This window comes from Oreochromis aureus, linkage group 4 (genome assembly GCF_013358895.1).
Source record: "Oreochromis aureus strain Israel breed Guangdong linkage group 4, ZZ_aureus, whole genome shotgun sequence".
Taxonomy (NCBI): Eukaryota; Metazoa; Chordata; class Actinopteri; order Cichliformes; family Cichlidae; genus Oreochromis; species Oreochromis aureus.
The window spans coordinates 1,809,399-1,823,864 of record NC_052945.1 but is presented as its reverse complement, the minus strand read 5'-3'; the positions used below and the strand labels follow the sequence as shown (position 1 = coordinate 1,823,864).

The 14,466-nt window shown below is 45.0% G+C and overlaps 1 protein-coding gene across 4 annotated transcripts in view; it reads right to left on the bottom strand.

The window, feature by feature from the left end:
- Positions 1-14,246, bottom strand: part of LOC116318624 (caskin-2-like) — a 58,017-nt gene extending 43,771 nt beyond the window's left edge. For 3 of the 4 annotated variants that reach the window (XM_039610699.1, XM_039610700.1, XM_039610702.1), the window contains exons 1-2: positions 13,862-14,246; positions 6,615-7,021 (exon numbers count right to left, since the gene is read on the bottom strand). In XM_039610699.1, the coding sequence (XP_039466633.1) occupies positions 6,615-6,708 (94 nt within the window). In that variant the 5' untranslated portion in view covers positions 6,709-7,021; positions 13,862-14,246. Of the gene's footprint in view, positions 1-161; positions 4,305-6,614; positions 7,022-13,861 lie in introns of those variants that run through there. The other variant, XM_039610701.1, reaches the window with a different exon arrangement.
- Between the last annotated feature and the right edge of the window lie 220 nt (positions 14,247-14,466).

Genomic DNA, 14,466 nt, shown 5'->3' with positions numbered 1-14,466 from the left:
ATTCATCTGTCTGATCTCTTACACATCTAAGAGCAGAAAACAACCTGCATTTATTACCCCCTCTGACCTCACTGACACCCTCCACTAGAGCAGCAGAAGCCAGGGGGCGGAGCTAAAGCAGCCAGGCTGTTTATGTTTGTTTTAAAGCGCTGAAAACTGACCTTCAGGAACGAAGACGTGTGGAAACAACGACTCAGACACCAACACTCGCTTCCTGAGCTGTCTGTAAGCTCTTCATCACCCAGGTTATGGTAATCTTAAGAGCTGAAGAAGTCCATCCGACTTTAGCTCCAGTGCTTGAAACTCACTTCCTGGCTGGTTCTTGTCAGCAGGCTTCCAGAAGTTGGCCAGTCTTTAAAAAGAGGAAGTCCTTAAACGGGGAGGAGTCAAAACAGCTCGTGTTTAAACACAGGATGAACCTAAGAACAGCACAAAGGCCAAGGATAAGATAAAGAAGGATTATTTTGAGCTGTGACTCATGCAAAGCTGCTGCAGCAGAGCCCAGAAATTAAGTTGTTGTTAATGAGCAGACTGGAGCCACAGATGCACAGAAAATTTTGTAGAATAATAATAAAAGAAGACGCTAAATACCATTTCATGACTCCCGATGGAGAGGCGGAGCAGCAGGACGGAGGAAAACCTTCAAAAATGTAGGCGTTTATCTCACTCACTCGCTTTAAAATGGCAAAATAAGGCACTGACCCTCAGAAGGTGTGCCCCTCGGAGTGGTCTAGTTTTACGCTTTTAATTAGGAGGAAATTCATATTCTTGCTGTGTTTTCAGACCTCTCACAGGGCTGCTGAGCTCTGTGAAAACCTGCAGAGTCTGTCTGAAAACAAAAGCTGTGAGCATCTCTGCGAAGAATCCACCACGGTGTTTCACGTCTGTGACGCAGACACATGATGTTTGATAATTCACAAAGTGCATTCTGGGTAAACGTTAAGGCTTATGTGAGCATGTGGGACAGGTGGCCGCTCAGAACAGGTTAGAGCAGTGTTTGTGTTGTCGTGCTTTGCTCTTCAGGGCCACCGTACTTTCCCCTGCAGAAACACTGCGACCTCGAAGAGCCTCCGTGATGCATGACATGTTTACAGCGCTGAAGCTGAGAGGACACGGAACACTTGGAAACATACGTGCAGTCCTTCGGTCACGTGACCCCTGAGCTGCACGGACATAAAGAAAAGACTCGAGCTCGAAGCTCACAAAAGAGGAAAGCGGGCGAGCAGAGAGCGCAGTGCAGAACATCCGTTACGTAACAGCAAATAAAGAAAAGCTCCAGCAGCCATCAGCCCGCTGCACGCTCACGCAGGACGTAGCCTCAGATGAAATTCATTATGGTCTCGTTTCCATTTCAAAGCCTCTATAAAAAGTGAAGACAGAACCATTGCAGCATCCTACCCCGCTGCTGTGAGCGCGCTCAGTGGCGGGTTGGAAGACACCAGTCTCATTACTGTGGAGAAGGTGTTTATGCGAAAAGCAAGGAGCCGGCAGCAGTTCAGCAGTGTCCCAGAGGCTGAGCGACCCGGAATGGGTTTAATTAGTCCAGAACAGAACCACCGAGACTCAGAGGAGGAAATCTGTCCCAGGAGGCCAAACGCTCTCCGCGGGATGAGTCCAGCCTTCGGGGCTCTGAGTTAAAGTGTTTCATTCAGGAAACGAGTCCTGGCTGCTCTGGTGGGCTGACAGAGGAGAGGCCCGCTGATTAAAAGATGCTCTCTGGACTGAATGCCGAATATCTGTGGCTGACCAACCACGAGGCAGCAAAGAAAACTCACATATACGCCTCAGATATCCATCACACCAGTGTTTACTGATATGATCACGTCTTTATCTTTAGATGGGACGCAGCACATGTATGAACAGCTGTGGAGTTCCACAGGGCTCCGTTTCAGCTCCTCTAATATTCTGTATTTACATGCTTCCAGTCAGCCAAATGATTCAATATCACAATATCTATTTTCATCACCACACGTCCGACTCACAGATCAGCTGACTGTTGATTCTGTTTAATTAGCTTTTAATTTGGATTTGAAGTTATTTAAGTTTTTTAATTTACTTTGCAACAGTTACAGCTTTTAATAAGCAGGAGATACAGAGTGAAGCCAGACATTCAAATTATTATCTTTATCTTAAAGTATGCAAATCTATTTCATGTGCACTCACTGAGGCTGACCTAAAGCACTGTGAGACAGGCTGGCAGGGTTTAGCTCCTGGTTGTGGACTGGATTCATGTGTGGATCAGCCATTTCACCAGGTGTCCTGTTTCCAGGTTTAGGACCTTTGGTGAACCACGTCCACGTTGCCTGAGTGCTTGGAGTGCAATGCAGATTTGTGGATTCTGAAAAGTCCGCCACAAAATTGCTGGTCAAGCTGATGATTTCAAGCAGAAATGACCAGCAGGCTCTGGGAAACGTCCCTGTGAGCAGGATTTTCCCACCCCTGAGGCCTGTTGAGCCTGGCTCCTGTTTCTCAGTGATGTTGACTTCTACTCTGAGCAAGCCTTCAGTCAACTTTAAGAGCTAAGTTTAAAGAAAAATAAAACCTTAGTAAGGCTTCTCTCTGTTTCTTCCCATTAGGACTAAAACCCCTGACAGCCAGGGGTCCTGAGGGGCCCCTCGGCCCCAAACACAGGAGCTTTGTTCCCCTTTTCAGAGGTACGATGGGCCTGTTTCACAGGCAAACAACAGCAGCTCAAACACAGAGCAAGAATTTCACGCACTGTCTGAAAGCTTTTAACACTTCCCCTCAAATCGCTGTGGAGGAGAGTGAAAAATTCCCACTCATTAGCCCTTCACTTTAAACGTCTGGTGTTCGGAAGTCGAGGAAGCAAGCGTCTTCGAGCGCCTGGCTGAACAAACAGTCTGCTCTATGTGCCAGCCTTCGCCTCAGAGCAGCATGTAAAGGAAAGCTGGATCAGCGTGACCATGTGAAGCCCTGGAATATTTCCCGTTTCAAATGACCCGCGACTCATTTATTCCCACCCGTCAGCAGGAAAACCGAGGATCATCGAGACTGTGAGACCCGGGTGTCTCTGAGGTTTACAGAGGTTAACAGCAGTGAGAATCCGGTCTGACCTGACGCTTCCTGCTACAGGCTCAACGTGTTTGGGTCAAGTTTTGCCAAATTTATAGAAACAAACAACAAACATGTGCGTCTGTGAGGTTAGGAGATTACATAAAGGCTTCTGTTTCATGGCTCAGAGACACTGTCATTAAATCAAACGGAGCCAGGACCTGATGGACATCGTCTGAACTCAGCATTACTGCCAGCTCCAGCTGAGCTCTGCACCAAAGAGAAAAGAGCTCTTTCCTGTTTAGATCCTTCCTCCTCTGTCATTCCAAAGGTTCACAGTTTTTGTCTTTTAAAATGTCATCTTCCATCAGTCTGTTCCTGCCTCCAGCTCCTCCACACATCAGCGCAGACGGGAAAAAGTTGATGAGGTGCTTTTAAAAAGCTCTGAAACTCTCGATAAAGACCAGAACAGACGCGAGAAAGAAGGAGACGTCTTTAAAGGAGGAAACAGAAGAAGCAGCGGCATGAAAGTAGTCCAGAAGAGGATGGGAGTTCTGCCAGCAGCGATCAGCGTGATTGGCTGAGCTGAGTTTGAACCCAAACTCCTGAATAAAACACGAAAGAGGCAGCATGTGGGCGCTGACGAGCCCCGCGCTCCCAGTCTCAGCAGAGCCTCCGACACGCCGCTCGCCGTTGTGTTTCCGACGGCTTTACACCGCCTCGGGTTCACGGTGGGTCAGAAGAACACCGATGCTGTGAGAGAAGGAGGTCTTCCTGTGTTCAAAGGTCTAAAATCCTCTCAGACTCAGGAACAGATCAGATTTCATCAGGCAGAACAAAATGAAAAAGTTCTTTAAGTTCAGAGCACGCTGTGATCTCAGCGTTCAGCAGGAAGCAAATGTAGAAGAAGATAAAAAGTCAAATGCAAAATAAAGTCTGTGTGGAGCACGAGTGCAGGAAAGATAACATGAAAGAATCCATCTGCTGCAGCGATGTGACCTCACAGCAGCGAGCTGCTCAGTGTTTCTGCATGCACACGTGAACTTGTGACCACCACTGCCCGACACACGAGACCCGAGAGCGGTCGGCTCGGCTCTGACCTGGTCTTCTTCTGGCACTTGGTTCACGGCCTGGCCGCTGTGGCCCAAATGTTTTGTGGGACCTGCGGCTGAGCCGAGGCAGCCAGACTCGAGTCTGTCGGCCCAAAGAAACTGCAGACCGGGGCCAAACACTCTCTGGGCCGTTCACAGGTCTCAGGACACACGTGTATCAGGGGAGCCGGGATTTTCCCAGAAGGAAAAGCTCCGCTGCAGCGTTGCATTGTATGCTTTCCTAATGACTAATTTCGCATTATTTACAAAGAGTCATTAAGCTGCCACACAGCCTCTGTGTCCTGCAGAGACCATGACTCACGTCTGCTTTTGTAACTGAGACGAAACCCCCAGAGGTAAACGAACAGCTCTGGTCTCTGAGAGGGACTCTGGCTTTTCCTCTGCTCCGTCACAAAGCACAGCCAGCACGATGCCGGTGCCCCCTCATTTACTGGGTTGACTCCAAAACATAAGAAACAGTGAACGCTGCCGCTCTGCAGCAGCTTTAGATCAGCCTTCTTTCCATTTTTACAATTAATACAAAGCCCCAAAGTGAATAATGCTGTGAAACGATCCAGCAGAAGTGATTCCAGCTGCCTGAGTCCAAAACCTGCAGAAACACCAAACTAACGATGGACCTGCGTCGCACAAAGCCTGAGCTGAGTTTATGGGATTAGTCTTGGTCTAATCTGAGCAGCAGAGCAGTGCAGAGTCAGCGTGCTGACTGTAAACATCAGAGCTCTGAGAACCAGATTCTTCAGCATCAGATAAACAGAGCCTCCCCCGCCTCCGCCCCCGCCCCCCCCTCGACCAGCACGATAAATCCTCATAATCCTGGCCGGCCACCATCTGGGAGCTCCTTGTGATGTGGGTGATAACAGTCGGGGGCGACATCAGAGCGCCAGATGTCAGGAGGACGAGTCCGGGTCACTCGAAAATCAGACAAATGAGAAAAACGGAGGCGAGCGGGCATCTGACCTCTGACCTCTCTGTGAGACAGCAGTTTAAGGAGCGGCAGCATGACGTGCTCAGGTGATGGATCGGGCGCGCCGAGGTGAGAACAATTGGTGGGAGAGCGCGGGAATTCCCTGAGGGAGCTGGGGAACCACCATTCAGCGCCCCTCAGAGACGCTACATGATTACCTGTTACTGTGATTGTGATGAACTTGACGACAAACAGCACCAAACACACACAGCTGACACAAACACAGCATTGGTTTGAGCTTCGAGTCTGTCCATCAGGAGCCACGTGCCTCCTTTAACTCACACGCTTAACAAATGTTTGACTTCTTAGGAACATCCTGTCTTATAGGATCCACCTTGCTTCCTCCCCACTGTCACCACATGCAGCTCAGAGGGGATCATCACATCTCTGTTCACATTTCCTCTTTACAAACTTAACAGCGGATTATGTGCTGTATATTCAAGCTGTGCTCCATAAAGTTTTGTCTGTGTGGATTTGAGTAACCCGTCTCCATCAAAGCTCAGCGCCGTGCTCTGCAGGTATGACATCATGGACCAGATCCAAATCAACGTGTTTACAAAGAAACATTTCTGTTAATGTTGTATCCAAGATTTGTGACGCCGTTCTCTCTCGTGTTCCCAAGATTTCGGAGACAGACGTGTGCAAAAAGCCTGCAGATGTTCCAGAGAATAAATGAACGATTGCTCCGGCCCACAGCGCACACGTTTGTGTGATGCACCGCGGATCCTTAAGTCCATTTAAGTCATTTTGTCCAGTTTGTCAGCGACGCCAGTGTTGAGGAGCGTCTGATGAGAGAAAGTCGAATCCACGGCAGGTATCTGGGTCAGCTCTGGTTTCACGCTTTCCACTGAAATCAAAACACTTCAAACCCAACAAAAACCCGACGTTTTAAATATTCACAGAGGCAGAAAACAGATGCAAAAGTGCTTCGTCCACATCTGAGCTGCTGCTTTAGCTGCTGTTAGAGGAAGCGCCGGCGTCAGCAGCCGTTTAAACCCAGAGACTTTCAGTCTGTGTGACAGCAGCAGGAGCCTCTCCGAGCTCCGTGACGAACCCTCCACAGTCGGCAGCTTTATGACACAACACCAGCCGACGCCGCGATTCAGTTTCTTTACGTTTGTTGCTGAGAAAGGCCACGAGTGCAGAGAAGACTCGTCCCCACGTTCATCTAAAGATGGAAACACACCGAGCACAAAGCTGGGACGCTGTGTAACAAAATCAGAACACCATAAACTCAGATTTTAGTCACAGCAGGACAGAAACACGTTTAAACACGTTTAGATAGAAACAGGAGCTCTTTGACTTTGATGGTGCGACGGGTCGACGTTTGGATGCGTCTGACCTCAGATCAGTTTTACCTCGCCCCACTGACATGAGCAGTTCAGACATTTGATTTGTTTTTTATGAGTTTCTGTTTTGAATAAAATGCACTCTGTTCACATTTAGGTTTTGTGTTGTGCCTTTAAACTCGTGTCTGTCTGAAACATCATCGAAACGGCCGCGGGACGAGGCTCAGGCGTACTTACTGTTCCTGTTGGTCTTCAGCTTGGACAGCAGCTTCTGGGTGGACAGCAGGTCTCCGCTCTTCACCGCCTGCAGGAGGTCCTGCTCCTTCCCCATGCTCCCTCCTCCTTAAAATCCAACCAGCTTTACAGAAAATCCCGCCACCTCCTCAGGGCCTCATGCTGAGCGCCGGAGACGTGCACCTGCCTCAGGTGAGACCTCCACTTCCTCCCTGTGATGCTCAGCTGACAGCCAGGAAGCAAAGTGAAGATAAAAACTCCTCAATGAGGTTTCCTCTGAGCACCAGGAGAGATAAAAGGAGAGAAAGATCTCTGCAGCTTAGTTTCCCGCTCCTGCTCTCTTTATTTCAGGGAGTTGTTATTTCCAGGGTCGGCCAGGGGGGTGGGGGGGTGGGGGGCTGGGTGGAAGCCTGAGAGGGAAAAGAAACGAGAAAAACAGATCAGTTCATGCCTCAGAGGCGTCGCACAGGAAGCAGTGTGAAAAATCTGACAGCTGCACGATTGATCGAAACACGATCTGAGCTCGGGCTGCAGGGCTGCAGCTCTCAGGCCAAACACAGCACAGGTGCGCTCACGAGGACGTCTGCATCAGGACTGTGATGGTGGGAAGACCTGATGACATCATCGCATACGGTGCACAAAACGAGCCTCAGAACCAGACACCGCAGCGCTGCACCACTAACATGTGAACACACCTAACACTTTTACTTTTTTTTTTTTTTTTTTTTTTTTTTTTTTTTTTTTAACACTTTATTTAAAGTATACAAAATTACATATAAAATATACATACACATACAATGACATATACAAAACCATGATCACACACCACTCATTAAGGAAAAAGGAAAAACAAGGAGGAGAATCCAGCATCCGAGTCCACAAAGCACTTTTAAAACTTACAGTTTCAATACGTTCCAGGGGAAAACTTTCCCAAGTTTCAGGTCCATTGTTCGTCTTCTCCGCAGATCTGTAATGATATGTTTACTCACCACATCACTACTTATCATCTTTTGTTCTATCACTCCTTTGGCACGGGTTTTCCAGATGTGTGTGTTTATTACACACATTACTAACCAAAAGAGTCTCCTTTTGTCTTCACCCATTTTTTCTTTAAACAAACCATATTTAACCGCTTTAATATTAACATCAACATCAAAACCAATTTCTGTCATCTTCTGCCGTATCTCAGTTGTCCTATAACAATCCAATAGAAGATGTTCTAAGGTCTCATCTTCATCACAGTCTATCATAGGGCATTTCATGGTGGTAACAAAACAACTCCATTGAACCACCGCTCTCACAGGGAGGCGCCCGAGCGAGATGAGCCATACCACGTCTCTCATGCTTTCGGATAATAATTTGTCTTGTATATTTTTAACTACTAAAAGATTTTCATCTTTGTCAACATACTTATATTGAATCATACCTTCATTTTTAATTTCATTAATTTTTTTATAAATATTTTTCGTATTATCTTGGAGAATATTCAGGCTATAATGTTCCCATTGACTTGATAAATCTCCAAACATGAGTCTGTGGTATGGTACGCCCGCTCTGGCCCTGCCTCTTCTTTTTTTGCCACAATTCCTCTTTCCTCGAACCCACGGGCACCCCGAGAAATGCGCTGAGAGTGATTCTAATAAAAGGGATTCGCAACACAATCTCTAGGTCAGGGGCTCCCAATCCCCGTGCTTCCTACTCTTGTACATAAGTTTTCTCTTAGTCACTTCTCGATTGGATCCCCAGATAAATTTAATACACATCTTACTTATTTTCATTACGGTTGTTCTCGGAGGAGGAAATATTGTGGAAAGGAAAAGAAGTTTTGAAATTATGTGTGTTTTACAATATTAATCGTGTTTTATAATTTGTGTCTTTATTTTCCCATTTCATAATTTCCATTTTGATTTCATTTTCTTTCTTATTCCAATTTAATAGACTAGAGTCAGTATTATCAATCCATATACCCAAAATTTTAATCTCCCTGGATAGAGAGATCATCATTCTAGGTTGGCTGGTAAGATGTCCAAGACACACCCCTTCAGTTTTATCTTGATTCAGCTTGGCACCTGACGCCTGTTCGTATTGGTGTAATATCTCCATAACTGAAGACAGTTCGTTTTGATTTCTAATTATCACCGTCACATCATCTGCATACGCCAAAGCAGCGATTTTATGGGATTTATCAAGGATGTATCCCTAATCCGTTTATCAGCATTTATCCTTTTCAATAAGGGGTTAATTGCAAGGACATATAACGCAGCACTCAAAGGACATCCTTGTTTAACCCGCACTCAGCACTAAAAGGAGATGAGAGCTTTCCATTTACCTTAACTCGCACTAGGGACTTTTTATAAATCAATTGAATAATGGAAATAAATTGGTCCGGAAATTATAAGCTTTCATCACTTGCCATAAGTAGGAATGGGAAACAGAATCAAAAGCCCTCCTTTGGTCTAGGCCAAGGATGCAGAGTTCTGAATCCTTTCCATTATAAATAATTTCTCTCAACATACATAAATTATCCCACATCAATCGTCCCTTAATTGCGCATGTTTGTTCTTTTTTCAATGATAATATCTAATACATCCTCTAGTCTAGACATAATTATTTTAGCAAAAATTTTATAATCTACATTCATTATTGTTAATTGTCTATAATTATTAATGTCTTCTCTATCACCTTTCTTATATAATAAACACATAACTCCTTCATAAAACGATTTACCCATTATTCCTCTTTCTATTCCTTCATTAAAATACTGAGTTAATAATTCAGACAGTTCTTTACTCACAAGTTTGTAAAATTCAGAGGGGAGTCCATCCAGACCAGGTGTTTTATCGGTACTAAGTTGGTTAATTACTGACTCCACTTCCTCTCTTTTAATTTTTCCAAGCAAAGTTTCATAAATGACAGAATCTAATGGTTCAACCTCTCTCAAAAAATTGTTAATAGCGTCACTGTTCGTAACTATGGATGAAAACATATCCGAACAATAGTCTCTAATAACTTGTCTTTTTCCCTCTTCTTTAAAAACTGACTTTCCATGTTTATCCTTAATTGAGACAATAAAATCATTTCGACATTTCTTTTGATTATTTAGGATCATATAATCACTGTTCCCGTGAAAGTCAGTACGTCTTAACATATTAAATAAAACCTCTCTATTGACTTGATCAATGTCCTCTTTAAGAGACATCATTTGATTTTCCTCCTCCTCATCTTTCTCCTTCTTATTTCTTAAATATATATATTTACTCACGTCACATTATTCAATTGATTTATAAAAAGTCCCTAGTGCGAGTTAAGGTAAATGGAAAGCTCTCATCTCCTTTTAGTGCTGAGTGCGGGGTTAAACAAGGATGTCCTTTGAGTGCTGCGTTATATGTCCTTGCAATTAACCCCTTATTGAAAAGGATAAATGCTGATAAACGGATTAAGGGATACATCCTTGATAAATCCCATAAAATCGCTGCTTTGGCGTATGCAGATGATGTGACGGTGATAATTAGAAATCAAAACGAACTGTCTTCAGTTATGGAGATATTACACCAATACGAACAGGCGTCAGGTGCCAAGCTGAATCAAGATAAAACTGAAGGGGTGTGGCTTGGACATCTTTCCAGCCAACCTAGAATGATGATCTCTCTATCCAGGGAGATTAAAATTTTGGGTATATGGATTGATAATACTGACTCTAGCCTATTAAATTGGAATAAGAAAGAAAATGAAATCAAAATGGAAATTATGAAATGGGAAAATAAAGACACAAATTATAAAACACGTATTAATATTGTAAAAACACACATAATTTCAAAACTTCTTTTCCTTTCCACAATATTTCCTCCTCCGAGAACAACCGTAATGAAAATAAGTAAGATGTGCATTAAATTTATCTGGGGATCCAATCGAGAAGTGACTAAGAGAAAACTTATGTACAAGAGTAGGAAGCACGGGGGATTGGGAGCCCCTGACCTAGAGATTGTGTTGCGAATCCCTTTTATTAGAATCACTCTCAGCGCAATTTCTCGGGGTGCCCCGTGGGTTCGAGGGAAAGAGGAATTGTGGCAAAAAAAAGAGGCAGGGCCAGAGCGGGCGTACCATACCACAGACTCATGTTTGGAGATTTATCAAGTCAATGGGAACATTATAGCCTGAATATTCTCCAAGATAATACGAAAAATATTTATAAAAAAATTAATGAAATTAAAAATGAAGGTATAATTCAATATAAGTATGTTGACAAAGATGAAAATCTTTTAGTAGTTAAAAATATACAAGACAAATTATTATCCGAAAGCATGAGAGACGTGGTATGGCTCATCTCGCTCGGGCGCCTCCCTGTGAGAGCGGTGGTTCAATGGAGTTGTTTTGTTACCACCATGAAGTGTCCTATGATAGACTGTGATGAAGATGAGACCTTAGAACATCTTCTATTGGATTGTTATAGGACAACTGAGATACGGCAGAAGATGACAGAAATTGGTTTTGATGTTGATGTTAATATTAAAGCGGTTAAATATGGTTTGTTTAAAGAAAAAATGGGTGAAGACAAAAGGAGACTCTTTTGGTTAGTAATGTGTGTAATAAACACACACATCTGGAAAACCCGTGCCAAAGGAGTGATAGAACAAAAGATGATAAGTAGTGATGTGGTGAGTAAACATATCATTACAGATCTGCGGAGAAGACGAACAATGGACCTGAAACTTGGGAAAGTTTTCCCCTGGAACGTATTGAAACTGTAAGTTTTAAAAGTGCTTTGTGGACTCGGATGCTGGATTCTCCTCCTTGTTTTTCCTTTTTCCTTAATGAGTGGTGTGTGATCATGGTTTTGTATATGTCATTGTATGTGTATGTACATTTTATATGTAATTTTGTATACTTTAAATAAAGTGTTAAAAAAAAAAAAATTTATATATTTATATATTTAACACTTTTACTGTGACCACACATTACACTGTTTATTAAGTGCACAAGGAAAACTCTTTGTCCCTGTTATCCCTCTTGTCCCACAGAGCCAGGCTCCTGGAATACAAGCAGCAGATGTTGCTCCTGAACCTGCAGATGTGCTTCAGCATTGTTGGAACTACACGTTCCTGCTGCTCTTCATCAACCATCAGCAACGCTGCTTTCAACCGAGCGCTGATCCCAGACTGCACTTTCCCCTCAGCTAAAATGACGCAGCATCCACGATTTCCAAACAGAACGTCAGACTCTGATTGGTCAGACTGAGGGACAGTGCGGTCCATCATTAATGAGCTTGGACCAGGGGACGATGGTGGGGGTTCCGGCTGTTTCTCTGGGGGTTTTTGTCGGTGGATGGTCCCTGCTGTGCTCCTGAGCCTGTGCACTGATTTACAATATAAAGCGCCTTGAGGCGACTGTTGTTGTGATTTGGTGCTATATAAAAAAAATTGAATTGAATTGAACTGAATTTGCTTTAATGCTGCTGCGGCCTCAGGGCGTGGACACCATCAACACTACCATGGCTGAAGTGATGAAGTGCACATGATGGAATCACTCACACAGAAAACATCCACACTTTTGCGAAGAAACAGACCACAGTCACTCCTGCAAACATCTGTTGTGAAACCAAAGCACGAGGACAACCTGCTTCTTCTTCTTCACCACATCCAATCAGCTCCTCCAATCGTAGCAATGTCCTCTGAGGTCCTCCTCTTCTCCTCCTGCCTGCAGCTCCATCTTCATCCTCCTGCACACGCTCAGACCGTCTCAGCCTCCCTGACTCTGAGCTGTCCCCCTCATTTATGATCCTGTCCCTGCTGTCCAACATTTTCAGCTCGGCCTCCTCCATCTCCAAACCATCTTTAAACCTTCTTTCCCCTCTTGCTCCTCCCCTTCTGTCCCTCCTGCGCTCTCTTCTGATGGTTGGCCCCTGGTATTTGAGCTCACCCAGGACCTCTGCTCCCTCCATGTTCACCTTTCACCTGTCTCTCCCTCTCATTCACACACAGGTATTCTGTCAGCAATAAATGGTTCCTGAATCTTTTGCATCTGCAGCGCGGAGTCGTACAGCGGGGACTCTGAGCAGGTGTCACTGTTCCCTGTGACACCTGCCCAGGTGAGCTGCGAGCTCGGGCTGAGTGAGAGTTTAACCTGCTGCCACATGAGAGCTCGGTTTAATTACAGCTCAGCAAACCCACACACACACTCGCGGCTGCCTCTGCTGTGTAAACACACAAAACTCATTTTTCACAAAGTCACCTGACTGCGAGTGTGTGACGAGTAGGCCGGCTCACTGCTCCCCTCTGGGCACTCACTGTGGACGTGACTTCATCTGAGCTCTACTTAAACTCTTCCAGGCCAGTGGCCTCGCAGCCTCAGACACACGGGAGGAGGAGGAGGAGGAAGAAGAGGCGGCTGGCAGAGCGGGTTCGTCCCCAGCTCTGCCTGAAAACACCAGCCCGGCCTCACAAACTCTGTTGCCACATAAACAGAAAGAGTGTTTTGGGGAGTGTTTGCAGCCAGTCCAGACACCACTGAGCTCCCTGCTCCCCTCTTACATAACCAGGCTGCCACAGAGGAGCACAGGGCCTAAGCAGAGCTGTCATTCCCATTTACACCCATCACGTCCCCCTCTTTCTTCCACCTCCCTCAGGCGTTTGGTATCCTCGCTGCACTCATGACAAGAGGAACAATGCACATAAATTTCTCTGGGACTCCACGGTGGAGCTACATAAATCATTTTATTACCGCAAACACGAATCACTTGACAGTTATTAGTCTGAAGTGAAGCTGCGCTGCTGCAGGATCGACTGCTCGGAGTTTGAACATTTAACACGCAGACTCCATTTAAAAGTGCTCTTTCTATAAAAGCATCATCATAAAGTACCCAAAACACATTCATGAGACGTCCCCTGAGGTGCTGTTCAACTCAGACACGTAGATATCGTCAACACTGCTCTGTAAGGTTTCACAAACTCATAATTTAGTAATAAAGCGAGCCCTGTTATCCACATCTATAACGGACTTTGGTGAATTAAAGCGACCCCTGCTGATGTAACCACGACCAGTTAGAAAGTTTGTATAAATATAATATTAATGCGACAGATTAACAATAAACTCCTATAAATGTCCACAGCGTGAAGTGGATTCGACGTGTGGCGAGGAGCTGGCATGTAAACACACCGCCGACCTTTGTACCCAAGTTACCTAACGGGTCACTTTTACCGCATTTACAGCTTCAAAACAAACATCATTTCACAACAAGTGGACTCGAGACTTACCGTCTCTTTAGTAAACACACAGAAACTTTTTCATCCCCGACATTTAACGGACACGGCGTCGGTGTTGAGGAAGATTCCAAAGTAACGTTTATCCGCGCATTAGTATTCCAGGGAAATCCCGTTTCTACGCGTTTTTATAAACTTCCAGGAGCGTCAGATGAAAGTTTCACCCCCACGCAGGAAAAAAAACAGAAGACTTTCATCCAGATTTCGGACTTTGGTACTTCACACGACCCTCCGGCTGCCGACGTTCCTCTTGCCGTTCCCTCCTCTCCCTGAATGCCACATTCTCTCCGCTGGATTCTCCCGATTCTCCCGACGGTGTCAAGTTTCCGTAAACGCAGCACTAAACCTCCGCAAAAGATTTTCAAAATAAACCTGAAAACGGGATCAACACAATTAAATTATCATCTTATTATTTTTTTTACGTTTACGTATTTATATGATTGAATTTTGATTTATTGATGATTTTTTTTCACTTCTATGTATCCATCCATCCATCCATCCTCATTTGCTTTATCCAAGGTCGGGTCGCGGGGGCAGCAGCCTAAGCAGAGAAGCCCAGACCTCCCTCTCCCCAGCCACCTCCTCCAGCTCATCCGGGG